This window comes from Lepisma saccharinum, chromosome 14 (assembly GCF_977018435.1).
Source record: "Lepisma saccharinum chromosome 14, izLepSacc3.1, whole genome shotgun sequence".
Taxonomy (NCBI): Eukaryota; Metazoa; Arthropoda; class Insecta; order Zygentoma; family Lepismatidae; genus Lepisma; species Lepisma saccharinum.
In genome coordinates this window covers 49318732-49332731 of record NC_139242.1, presented here as the reverse complement: position 1 = coordinate 49332731, position 14000 = coordinate 49318732, and the positions used below count along the sequence as shown (strand labels likewise).

General features: G+C 37.4%; 1 protein-coding gene across 13 annotated transcripts in view; it reads left to right on the top strand.

Moving 5' to 3' along the window:
• LOC145998865 (band 7 protein AGAP004871) overlaps positions 1-14000 on the top strand; it is a 280450-nt gene that overhangs the window by 133409 nt on the left and 133041 nt on the right. The window contains exon 1 of one of the 13 annotated variants that reach the window (XM_083135558.1): positions 11284-11425. The exons of the other annotated variants lie outside the window; for them this stretch is intronic. Within the exon in view, the coding sequence (XP_082991684.1) occupies positions 11401-11425 (25 nt within the window). The 5' untranslated portion in view covers positions 11284-11400. Of the gene's footprint in view, positions 1-11283; positions 11426-14000 lie in introns of those variants that run through there. 13 annotated transcript variants of the gene reach the window in all.

The window sequence follows — 14000 nt, the reverse complement described above, 5'->3', positions numbered from 1 at the left end:
TGCCATTGTTAGTCAACCTTATTCTGCACAGTTGCTCGACTAACCTTGTGTTAATGCGAATACCACGCACCCTTCCCCCTTCCATCCAAACCGATTCTAAAGGCATAAGAGATAATGTTTTATTTCAACCCTATCGCCGCGATCACCCACAGGTAGGTAGAAAACCTATACATAATAACCAAAACTAAAAATCAATAACAAGTCAATCAAACGATAGTTTAAAGTGGGATCCGAACCACTATGTGCCTCCACCAGGTATCGAACCCGGGACTCCTTGATTGCAAGGCGAAAACGTATTCACGGCGCAATCGAGAAGGCAGTTATAAATATCTGATACATAAACAATATCAAATAAATTCCCTTATATGTATTAAATACTAATGTATTTTTACATGTTTAGTAATTTACTTTTATATTTAATAACATTATAAATATTACTCATATAGGCTCTTTCTTCTCAGTTGCTTGGTAGAAAATTTGAAAAGTTTCATGCACATACATAATATATATGTATAGTTTGTGTATGTCTGTGTAGACCACAATCTTCTTGACCCCCCCCCAAATCAATCTTCAATGATTTCGCGCCCTGGTAGGGTATATGTAGCTGCCTGGCAAAGTCCTCATTCCGTAAATTCACGAACTGCATGAAATCAGAAAAAGACATATATTCCCCCCTCGTTTTCAGAAAACCTGTTTCACAACCCACCCCTGTCCTTTCTGTGGTGAAGGACACTCCAGTGGGACAATGAATCTCCCCCCCCCCTATTTACTGCGAGCAGCAAAAGAAGACGGTCGCGCCATCTACTGGCCACCGATGGAAATGCAATTTCAAAGCGCAGCGAGGTTTAAATGTAGCTTCCACTTCTATTACCTAACTTTTCTATGGTAGCATGTACCGTTGAGGATATGAGTCTTCAAGGAAGTAACATAGCGTTTCGTTCTGCGGCCATTGGCCCTCAGGAATATGATTTGTTGTCCATTTTGAGAACGCAAGGAACCGGCTTCTGAGCTGGCTAATCGCTGCTGGACCCAAGACTACTAGAAGGAAAGGCTGGGGTCAGACACGCCTCTTTTCGCGACTGCCGCGGGTGTGACGTCATTGGGTGGACAAAACCCAGCTGAGTCTTTACCCCATACGGAAAGAAACGTGGAAAGGCTGATCTGTTTTGTTCTTTTCGCTCCTTTTTTCTTGTATTTCTGGATTGTTGGGTTCAGGGTGCGAAATCCTGGAGGGGACGAGGGGGATTCCCCCCACCAACAATCTTGGCCACAAAAAAAAACACCAAAAATTTCCCGGGGAAAAAGTTTTTGTTATAACAATGAAAATATAAGCAATTACTTTTAATTTTAAATATACTTTACTAAGAATAATATTGAAAACACACACAAATTAGTGTAGTTGTGAGTGTTGAATGCTTTCTGTCTCAAGAGATCATTAACAAATCTACATCAATACGCACAGTAAAAGTAAAACAAGAATGCAAAACAATAATAACTATGAAATCTAATTGATTTATATTAACATAGTGCACAAACTAAACAAAAACTTACACATAATAAAACCACTTCAACTGCCATAATTTATTAACATCTTTAACCGGTTAGTAAAGGAATTAGTTAGCTGCTTTACACTATCTGATATGTATGAAAGTAACAAATTAATTTCTAATTAATAATCACAATAATTATTTTAATTGAGTAATTTATTTTTACTTTTAATAACATTACAAATATGTACATCGTATAATTCACACATATGTTTGTGGGGAGGGGGGTTGTAGGTTACAAACTTTCTCCCCCTCTCCAGTTTTCAATGATTTCTCACCCTGGTGGGTTGTGAGGTGTTGCAGTTCACAATGCCTTCAGTGAGGTGTTGCGACGTGTCGTGATCTCCGATGAAAAAAAAAAACAGCGGGCGACAATATATAACTGAGCACATCGCATCTAACGAGACTTGTTAGTGGATTGCAATACCAGTAGTCTCATTACACATCAGGCTACCATACACTTCAAAATACACAACTTGCTATTTATATACGAGTGATGCTTAAATGACAACGTAGTTCAACTTCCGTCCTCCATTGTTCTATTATTTATTCAGTCAAATTTTCATCACAATCCCCCCCCCCCCCCAAGTTAAGTGGACTCAACCAGCTTTCACATACCCGCCTGTAGGCACCCCTGTTCGACATTCCACTGATTATATATACGTATAAGTATATAAAGTGACCCTCGACTTTCTTCAGTTCTATGTCTCAAGTTTTCGTTCAGTGAAAAGTTTTTTAAAGTTGTTACATAATACACACGGAACTTCCTCACATTCCTCCCTGTGTAGTTCAAAGATTCATAAGACTCAGAATTGTAATCTGAATAAGGAAAATTAATTAAGAAATAAATACCAATAGTCGAAGCAAAGTTACCAAATTTGAAGAAGTTAAGTGAAAACAGCTCCTCTCTCACTCCTAAAAGAGAGCAATAGACGAGATTGTTTTCTTTTACATATTCAACTTATCCATAATTTTGGCTTTCTGCCTTTCTTTATTTAACAAAATTATTTTACGCATTCAACATATATATTTTTCTTTCTGCCCTAACAAAATGCATTACTAGGTGTATTAACCGCAATTTTACATGAAACTAATGTTTCACAGAGGAATGTGACGACTTATAAACTACCGATAAAATGCGTGCGTAAATAGCTGTGTAATCCAACTGTAAGGACATACGTTATGTCGGATCCTAAGTAAGTCTGTGTATTCACTCCCAATTAGCTTCTGGGCATAATTACGGCTCTTTTTTGTTCATAATTACTGCTTTGATTCGGCTGCGAAACCGGAGCGTAGAGCGATCTGTCCGCGCGTGACGTCACGCCTGACGTCAAGGACCACGTGATCAGGTATGGCCCCAGCCTTCTCCTCTACTAGTCTTGGGCTGGACCTACAGTTTACAGTGGGATCCGAACCACTATGTGCATGCACCGGTATCGAACCAGGAATCCCTTGATTACAAGGCGAGAATATTACTACTATGCCATCGTGAGGCCCAATTTAAGGATGGCGATGGAAAATAATTCACGTGATTATAGAAATTCTCTGGGACAATTTTTTTTCGGCAAGGAAGAAAGCGTGAAATACGCCGTGACACAATGACGGATTGTTTTATTTATTTTACTTCGGTTTTCTGCAAGTTCTGGCTAATTTGGGAGAATGTTAATACAATGAAATGGATGAAGGGGTAATCACAAGAGGCAAGAACTACATAAATATGTATACACAGGGTGAGACAAGAGTCAAGTTACATAGGAAAACGTGCATACAAGTATGCATATGATGGATATGCAATAGTTACAGTACATGTACAATATGCGCACCATTAGCCTCAATGCATGCTTCACTTCTACACTAACAGTTGCATAATTCATCGGCCAGCGTGATGAGGGTGATTTGGGAGATTGCGCCTGTGATCCTTTCGTTGAAGTGACCCACGCTCTTAATTTTCCTAGCGTACACAATGACCTTCACGTGTCCCCACAGGTAAAAATCCTGGGGTGTTAGGTCTGGCGACCGGGTATCCATTCACCTATGTAACCTGACTTTTGCCTCACCCTGTATATATAAATTATTTGTTGAATGGATTTAAACACGCTTGGTGGTCGATATTGTTAGACTGCGCGACTCGTCACTAATGTTCCCGAGTTCGAATTCTGGTCTATGCATGGCGCTTCGGGTTTGTCCCATATCACTTTCATGTGACGACCGTTTAAGTCGTGGTTAACCTACACTGCACAAAAATAAGCTTATGAAAGAAATTTCATCTTAAACTTTAGTTATCGTAGGCAGACTAGGAAAAAATAACTCTACTCTACAAAGACAAGCAGTGTGCTCATCAGCTACATGAATTATAGCCATTTTTTCGGTGTGGTCACTAGTTTGTTATTAGTGCAGATGCTAATTCATAATCAAGTTGTAGGTATTTGCTGAAAGGGATATCAGTTACATTTTGTGACATCAGAAAATAACCATTTGACCCTATTTTATCTTGTCCACGAGGCACCCGCACGATAATTATCACGAATATAATAATAACAGCGGAAACGTTTATCACGATGTTGTTGTCACTGATAACCGATGATTACTTCCGTGCTATATTATTGACATTATCCGTCATAGATTATATTTTCTTATGACTTCTATTTAACCCTCCCTAAGAATGTTCGATCGTTTCTGCTACGAATGAACCAACAAGAAGAATCAGGAACTATGCTTATTCTTTTTAAGCAGAAAATTATATTATGAAACGCATTATGAAGAAAGGTATTGTGATACTCAAGAATTAATTACCAGTTATTCAGGGTGGGTTGGTTACGTTATTTCTTTACTGTTATTTTTATGCTGAAATAAGATAATATAAATTAAATAAGCTTTGGAATGTGGTCAATTGATTCCATAACATCGGTAATTTTAACATGGTGGTGCCATCTAACGGCGTTGGCATGATAGAGATTTTCGGAACAGCTGACTCCGCGAGCCTACCAACCGACTACCTCGTGAGCAAGAGGGTTAGCAATAGATGCTGGGTTGAGATGACGTCAGTGGCTCACTTGTTCATTGGATGGTTCGGTAGTTGCGACTCGCTCCTAAGCTACATATACAGGTACTTCCCACATATAAATTTGATATAACTTTGTAACAAAACGAGATATTTCAGTGAAATATTGTACTTCACAACAGTCTTTAAAATTTTACCTGGCAACACTGCATATCTGTCGTCCTCATCGCCGTACCTCCAACAGGGGCGATGCATTCCTGCAATCTTGTCCTGAAACCCAGAATGGCTTTCTGCCTCTGCTCATCCGAAATGCCCCGCAATGACTGCAAATACCTTTGCTTTGAGGTCATCCAGATCTCTTGGCTTTTCCGCGTACACTTTCGGCTTGACGTATCCCGACAGTCAAAAGTCACACAGATGCACATCTGGCGATCTTGCGGGCCATGATGTGGGTACTGCGGCCAATCCACCTGACTCCGAATTCTTGATCAAGGAAGTTTCTGACTGCAAGAACGAAATGGGAAGGTGCTCTGTCTTGCTAGAAGTGCATGTCATCATTGATAGCAAGTGCAATGAGCTGGGGAAGGTAGAACGTCTGCAGCATGTTGAGGTCGGTAGCGCCCGCCACGGTATCTTCCTCTGAGAGGAAAGGTCCGATTAGATGATCCGTCGACACAGCTAACTAACTAACTAACTCTCTAGCCTTCTTAAACCCGAAGGTTCATGGCTGCAGCAACACAGGCCTTCCATCTTTCCCTATCTTGAGCAAGATCTATATACTCTTTTCCATCCCTACCGATTTCCCTTAGGTCCATCTCAACGTTGTCCCTCCATCTTCGTCTTGCCATTCCTACAGGTCTCTTACCATCAGGTTTCCCAACAAGAATCCTGTAAACTCCTCTTTCCTCTCCCATTCGCGCCACATGGCCTGCCCACCTAAGTCTTCTTGATTTAATTATTCTAGTAATATCTGGACATGAATACAAATTATGTAGTTCTAAATTATGTAACCTTCTCCACTCACCTGTTTCCTCATCCCTTTTAGGTCCAAAGATTTTCCTAAGGATCTTATTTTCAAATACTCTCAATTTATGTTCCTCTTTCAATGTAAGGGACCAAGTTTCACATCCATATAATACTACAGGCAAAATTACTGTTTTGTATATTTTAACTTTTAGTTTCTTAGATATTAAACGAGAAGACAAAAGTTTATGAAGAGAGAAGTAACATGCATTTCCTGAATTAAGCCTACTTTTTATTTCCTCTTTAATATAATTTTCATTTGTTAATATTACTCCTAAGTATTTGAATTTGGAAACTGATTCAAACGACTTGTTATCAATAATTAGATTTTGATTATTACCTAACACTTGGTTTCGCCCTGTAAGCATATATTTAGTTTTCTCTTTCTTAACTTCCAAACCTATCTCTTTAGCAGTTTTGAAAAATATTTTAGCATTATTCTTAATTGTATTCACATCATCCCCCAGTAAGTCTACATCATCTGCATATGCTAACAACTGAGTCACACCATTTAATTTTAGTCCTTCTTTAGTTTCTTTTACCTTCCTTACAGCATATTCTAAGGCAAAATTAAAGAGCAATGGAGATAATGCATCTCCTTGTTTTAACCCATCATGAATTGTAAATTTGTCAGACATATTAATACCCACATGAATTTTACTTTCTGTTTCACTGGTGCATATTTTTATCATACTAACAAGCTTCTTAGGTATTACAAACTCTACTAATATATTATATAATTTATCTCTTTTGACCGAATCATATGCTTTTTTGAAATCAATGAATAGCTGATGTACATTTTGATTATATTCCCACTTTTTTTTCAAGTGTCTGTCTGATGTGAAAAATCTGATCTGTAGTTGATCTGTTACGTTTAAATCCACATTGATAATCACCTATAATTTCATTAGCATATGGGGTTAGTCTTGTTAAAAGAATGTTAGACAATATTTTGTATGTTGTTTAGAGTAGAGAAATTCCACGGTAATTATTGCAGTTCATTTTATCACTTTTTTTTAAACACAGGAACAATTATGGATTCTTTCCACGGTTGAGGGATTTCTTCTTTATTCCATATTAAACAAATTAATTTATGAATTTGACATATTAATGAATTTCCACCATATTTAATTAACTCAGCTGGTATTAAATCAATCCCAGGTGCTTTGTTATTCTTTAGCCTTTTAATAGCATCTTTAACTTCAGTCAAGTTAGGTTCTGGAACTAAAGGTTCTGCTGTGTGGACTTCATTCACTTCTGATTTATCTCCTACATGAACATTTAAAAGGTCATTAAAGTAGTTCTTCCATCTATTTAGAATATCGCTTGGGTCAGCTAGAAAATCACCGTCTTTATCTTTTATCAAGTTTACTTTAGGTTGCCACCCCTTTCTAAACTCATTTACACCTCTATATAAATCTCTGATATTTTTATTTTTGCTGTTTGTTTCAATTTCGTTAATTTTGCTTTTCAAGTAATCTCTTTTTTTACTTCTAAACGTGCGTTTAACTTCTCGCTTTATTCTATTATAATTGTTTAGATTTGTATCATCAGAGTTATTTAACCACCTAAGTCTAGCCTGATTTCTTATTTCTATTAGATTATGACATTCATTATCAAACCATGGCTTACTTTTTCTCGGTTTATGGTATCCTATACTTTCTTTAGCTGCTGATTCTATTGCATTACGTATGTGCTCCCAATTCTTATTTACGTCTGTTTCATTTATATTTTCATCATCATTTAAATCCTGCAAAACATCAAATCTATTTGACAGTTTAATTTGGTAATCTTTCTTAATTCTTTCATCAGTAAACTTTCCTGTATCAAATTTTAGAACTTTTAGATTTTGTTGCTTATGATTTATAACTGAGAGTCTTTCTCTTAATTTAGCAATTACTAAATAATGGTCACTGGCACAGTCAGCACCTCTATGTGTACGGACGTCAATTATACTAGTATGCCTTCTCTTATCAATGAGAATATGATCTATCTGATTATGAGTTTTACCATCTGGAGAAGACCAGGTATGTTTCCGTCGACACAGCGCACCACACATTCAATTTTCTGCTAGGTTTGGAATTCGTGCACCAGAACGCACCAGAACGCACGATTTCAGAGCCCTGCATACCACAAAACGCACTGACTTGTCCTGATTCGACGCCATCTTAGGATCACTTGTTCGCTCGCAGTCACGTGATCATCTCAATGTGCAGTTTTGCCAGGTAAAACTTTAAAGACTGCTGTGCAGTATTTATTTCACTGAAATATTTCTGTTCGTTACAAAGTTATAGTGAATTTTAAATGTGGGAAGGACTTTAGAAAATCCCTGTACATAACAGCCAGAGATGTTACGAAAATGATATCACTCTATGTCAAGTATGGGCTTGTGCTGCTTCCCGGTTGGCGCAGTGGTAGCGTCGTCGCCTTGTAATCAAGGGGTCCCTGGTTCAATACCCGGTGGAGGCACATAGTGGTTTGGATCGCACTGTAAACTGTAGGTTCAGTCCCGATTAGCCTTACTGTTGATAAAGTGATGTATTGTGTAGGGTTACCAGATCGCTGTATGGGAAATGTAGGACACGCTGTCCCAAAATGTAGGACATTAAGTCAAAATGTAGGACACAAAACATTCTCAATAAATAATACATATTTCTATAGAGCACGTTTGAAAGTAGTTGAAAAATTACACTTTTCAGTTTTGAAAAAAATATAAATATGCTGACCAAGACAGTAATTAATTTTATTAAAAACAAACTAAACGTAACGTTTCAACCTTCTAGCAAGGTCTTCATCAGACTCTGTATCAAGTACAAAAGTAACAAGATACAAAAAAGGGCATTATATATACACAAAACATTACTCCCTCCAGACAATTAGAAAGTTGTGGAGGCATATATTTTTAGCCTTTTAGGTGAGAGTTCAGTTCACAATAGTGAAAGCCACCTGCTAGTATGATTGCAAGTGTTGAAATTTTGCATTTAAAAATTCATTTTACTACCTTGGTCAGCATATTTTTTTTCATAATCATGGAAACAAGGCTTAATGGTGTTTTCAGTTTTAAAAAAATAACACCATTAAGCCTTGTTTCCATGATTATGAAAAAAAATATGCTGACCAAGGTAGTAAAATGAATTTTTAAATGCAAAATTTCAAGACTTGCAATCATACTAATCAATGCACCTCTTACTACATGATTTAAGTGGTACTTCTCTGAGAAGATAATTTTGATAAAAATTTCAGGTTTAGTCAAACTATATTTGTGTTAGAGTGGACAGTCAAACTCTTTGAAACTATAGGGACCAGTAACAGACATTTTACAGACTTCATGAAAAAAATATTTCTCTCGTGAGTTTGTTGGGCTGATGCTAATAAAAGTACTCTCTGAAAATTTGAATTATGACCTGTAATGTTAAACAAATATTCAGCAATTACCGTAATTTAAAATTCGAGAAGTTTCATCTTGGGTAGTCTTTAGTTCAATAATAGGGTGTCTACCAAAATAACACATCCAGAATTCTTGACTTTTTCTGGACTTTTCTAGACCTTTTTCCCGTCTTTCTTAACGTTTATTTATTCGACCCCTACTTAGGTAAAATTTGGAATTAGTAATTAAGAAAATAACTATTTATTTATTCAAACCCCTACCAAAGGGCCAGTTAAGATGAAAACTGAAGCTGAATTTAAGAAGAGAATTAGATCTGCTTGCTCGTATTAATGCATCCTGAACTGTGTTTGGCAGACAAGCGAGACTTTGGCGTCTGGACTCACAGCCAGTATAATCTTATGTGGGGCTTGTGTCAGTTGTCCCTATATGCTTGTGACTGTCCCTTCATCCATCTTACCTTACCGCCATTCATCTTCATCTTCGCGATTAACCAAAGGGACAGAAAAAAGTTAAGTAAAATAAACTAAATCAACCAGTCATTATGATAGCAAAAATTCTTGACCAAAAGAATAATTTATTGCCTTTGTATTGACTTCTTGACCTATTTCTTGGTTTCTTTACTTTTTCTTGACTACCATGACTTTCTTGACTGGTCGACACCCTGAATAACTTTGTTCTCTATACCCCTGCTTTACAATCAAATTATATTGAATAAGAATGGCAACATCTTGTTCCATCAGTATAATCCCTAAGGCAAGAGATTCTGCTCAGGCATTGAACAGTTACGTTATCAGAAAGTGGTCACAAAACTTTGTTCATTAAGTGCTTCCGTTTTTCCGTACTTTTAATAGCAGGACAAACTTTTTTCCTTTTTGAGCAATGACAATCAAAATAAATTTCACCATTGAGTTTGGAAGCGGAGTCCATAGACTTGTAACTTGCATGATTGTTTTTTCTGTTACCTACTTTCCTAATTAATTTTATGTGACGCTCAAAATATAGGACATTTATGATATTTTTCAAATTCCTCCCGGACGCCGGACATAAGGCTAAAATGTAGGACATGTCCGGGAAAATCCGGACGTCTGGTAACCCTATACAGTATTGTGTTACATTATCATCATCTTGGATGTTAACTAGCACCATTATTATAAAGTTTTGTTGACACTAAAGATCCATAACAGTGCCTGGAAGTAACAAATTGCTGTAACTAGTTACTTTTGATATTAGTAACTGTAACGGCCACTCTTTCCAAGTAACTAGTAACAAAATCAGTAGTTACTTTACGTTTTCGTAGAGAGTAAACAGTAATTTTTTTTAAAAAAATGTTTCTATAAAAGTCAATGTTAATGTTTAATTATAAGGTTTTTAAGAAATGTTATAACTTCTATATTTTTACATTTTTTAAATATAAAATAACAATTAAATTATACATAATATAACTGAATTTATTTTAGATATCACACATATTAAACCTTATAATATTCATTATAATGGAAATATAATTTAATGAACATTGATTTTTTCATTTTTGATCTAATCAGTCCACTTTATGCACAGAAAGACTAATCGGGACTGAATATGCAGTTTAAGGTGGCTCTGAACCACTATGTGCCTCCACCGGGTATCGAACACTGAACCCACTTGAAATTATCACTACGCCACCTGGGAAGCCTCAGCCAGTGAAATAGAACAGCCCGCTTATAATTCACGCATGGAACGTGTACTAGTTGTAGCTTATCTATAATAAATCATAAACTATAAAAGTATATCTCCAAACATTGATACATATTTCTGTATTTCTTAGTTACCAAAAAATGTTTCACAATAGACCTAGAAGCGTCATTTGACTCAAACAACATAAAGATGACAAGTTCGATAAAGGACAATTTTAGTTGGGAAGTGCTCGAAGCGAATGGGCATTTTATAGACATGTATTTACTTTTGGTTGCTTTTTCTCGTGCAAAACGCCATAAGAGGCATCTCGTTTCGTAATGTTTGTTCTTAATACATGCTGTATATTAATATCATGCATTGTTCACGACTCTCTTCCATTTGTTCTTCGAAGGCCAGTTTCTTCAGCGGTGGGAGTGACACCTCTCAATTACCCAAATAGAGGTTATAAAGAGAAGGGGAGGGGAGGAGAGACAAGTCATTTGTAGCGATAATCGATAAGCAGCAGGGTAAATAACGCGTGTCACAAATTCTGACTGATAGGACTTGTAACATTGTTCGTTTCGAGGTTCATGCGCAGTTGGTTCGACAGAAGTGGACTCGCACAAAAATGAGGTGTGGAAACGAGATGCACAAAATGAGCAGGTGCTTCTAACTTTGCTTAATAGCAGAACTGTTGTGTTTAGAGGAGGAACCCACTTGTTTTAGACACCGATGTTATCACCAGTAGAGATCCTGCCAGAAAGTAACTGTGGACAGCTGTTGGTATGATACGCATCGACTCAAAGTATTGTAAGTGTTTTGGCAATCCTTCTTCTGTGTGATTGCTTCTTGGTATTCCTTCTTCTAAGTAGTTGCAATTAATGTTGAGGCTGTGTTTGGATATGGATAATGGATTTTGCTACATTTGAGAACCATTTATGTCAGTGGCGTTGACAAAGAATTAACAAGTGGACTCTATATCACTAGTCGCAGTATTCTCTCTATTTCCTCTTTCTATATTTCTTTTCTACGTCCTCATTTCTCTGCTTCTCTCTATTTCTCTACCCTTCTCAGGATCTTACTCCATTTCTTTGTCAATTTTTGTTTCCTTCCTTTCTTCCTTTTTTCCTTCTTTCATCTCTTGTTAGTCTACCTCTATTCTTCTTCTGATTGTATGGTGTAAATGGTGACTTTCCTGTAAGCACCCAAATGTCAACCTCTCTTCCGCCTACAACACCCTGTACTGCAGGTCTTTGCAGACTAACAAGGCTCTGGTGCATAGACGCCATTTTGGAAATTAGGTTTGTGCTGCCATCTGTTGGCAGGTTCCAAGGTTACAAATATGAGAAATTAAACTTCCAGATGTGTTCTTTCGGTTCATGATTAGCGCACACATATTATATTAATAGTTTTGGAAACATTTCACTTTAAAACCCGATGAATCATTTATAATTACCCTGTATAATCCTCTGCGGGCCTGTGTTGTGTGCTGTGCTGCGTGTTTGTGATCCACTAAAAGCGAAATAAAATAAATTATATCAGATCAAAAGATTTATTGTACTTCACTTTTCTGCTAGTCTTGGCTAATCGCGAAGATGAGGATGAATGGTGGTAAGATGAAATTGATAAGAGGACAATCATCGACAGGACACAACACAATCCCTGCAGAGGATTACACTGGCTGAGAGCTCAGACACCAGAGCCTCGTTAGTCTGCAGTTCAGGGCACTGACGTACGCAGGATTTATTTTCGGGAGGGGCTGGAATTATACAGGTGAATAGTACATAGCTGCTTTCTAGGGAGGCGGCACACACTTCGTATTTTTTAGAACTTCCTACTATCAAAAATGGCAATGGGGGTCATTTTAAGGGAGGTATGCATTTATAACTTTGGTTCTTCCCGAGTTCTCCACTGCTTTCATTTCAAAATCTTGGTTTTTCTCAAAATTTCGGAGGGGGTTGTAGCCCCATCAGCCCCCCCTCTGCTTACGCCAGCGGTTCAGGGTGTACTACGTAGAAGGGATTGATGTTTGGGTGTATTCAGATAAGGTTACCCATAACACCAATCCGTCATTTGTTTCTGTGTGTTTATTTCATTATTTTATCTTTTTCAGCAGATTTTTCAGCACCACACCCCTTCCTCTCTCATTTTTACCTTTTTTTTAAAAAAAAAAAAAAATACATTTACTTGTCCTCTCTTTGTCTGTCTGTGATTCTTGTCCTTTGAAAATGATTCTGAAAAGTCCACACGTGTCGCATACTAGCTATCATTACACGCCAGACCAGTGGCGGCGTCAGGATTAATCATCTGGTGGAGCTGAGGGGTTGCGGAATAAAATTTGGGGGGTTCGATGTTGAAAATAAAGAAAACAAAATATGTATGCATGCATGTTTTAGCAGAGGCGCAACCACGAATTTTTGTCTGGAGGGGGGGGGGGCAAGTACCAAGATAAACGTGCCAATAATAATAGTGATGATGACATTATTATTATAATTAGTAGTAGTAGTAGTAGTATGGAAGACGTTATTATCCTCGTAAATCACGCAAAAAAGGGGAGAAGTTGGTGCTAAAGCATTTGTGTTGGACAAACGATTTGAAATATTTTTTGAAACGTTCAATTTCACATTAGCTAATAATTAAAAACAAGCACACAAACTATATTTTTTGAAAGACAGAAAATGCATGACGAATATAATTCTTTTTGTACGTGAGACATGTATAACTTTCATGTACAACATATGTTTTACACATATGCAACATGGAGCGACGTAAAAAATTAGAGCATGCATATGCAACATGTTAACACTGTATTCAAAGTTTATTTAATACACATATATAACATATTATTTAAATGCATTACATAATCAATTTATCCGCCTCGTAGCAAACCAACAGCAAAAATGATATAAATCTCTCAAATGTGCGCGCTTCTTTTCATCCAAACAATTGAAGCATTCCACCGAATGGCTGTATGGCACTTTTGTGAATGTGCTGCGTTACCAGTGGAATCATGCTGCGGCCCTGTTTCTACAGGCTACAAGCTGTCCAGTTTTAAGGTCGGATGTTGCCCAAAGATTGCTACTGTGTTTGCATAAGGTTTTATGTTGTTTCTACTGTAGTCCAGTAACATACAACCTTGGTGACAATGAAGTTCGACCAGAAAGGAATACGTGATTAAATGCACAGAGGCATAGGCGGTGGAATGGGTGACCCGCAGAAGTGACGCATGTGTGTAAGAGGAGGCGTGTGAGCAGGCAAGAATCGTGATCCCAGCATGTTGCACCCAAGGTCACGTAAAGAACGAAAACGGGGAACAATACGCCTGACATTGAACTTCGACCAGGCACCAGACCCATACGGAAAATTCCAGATATTGGCGCATTCG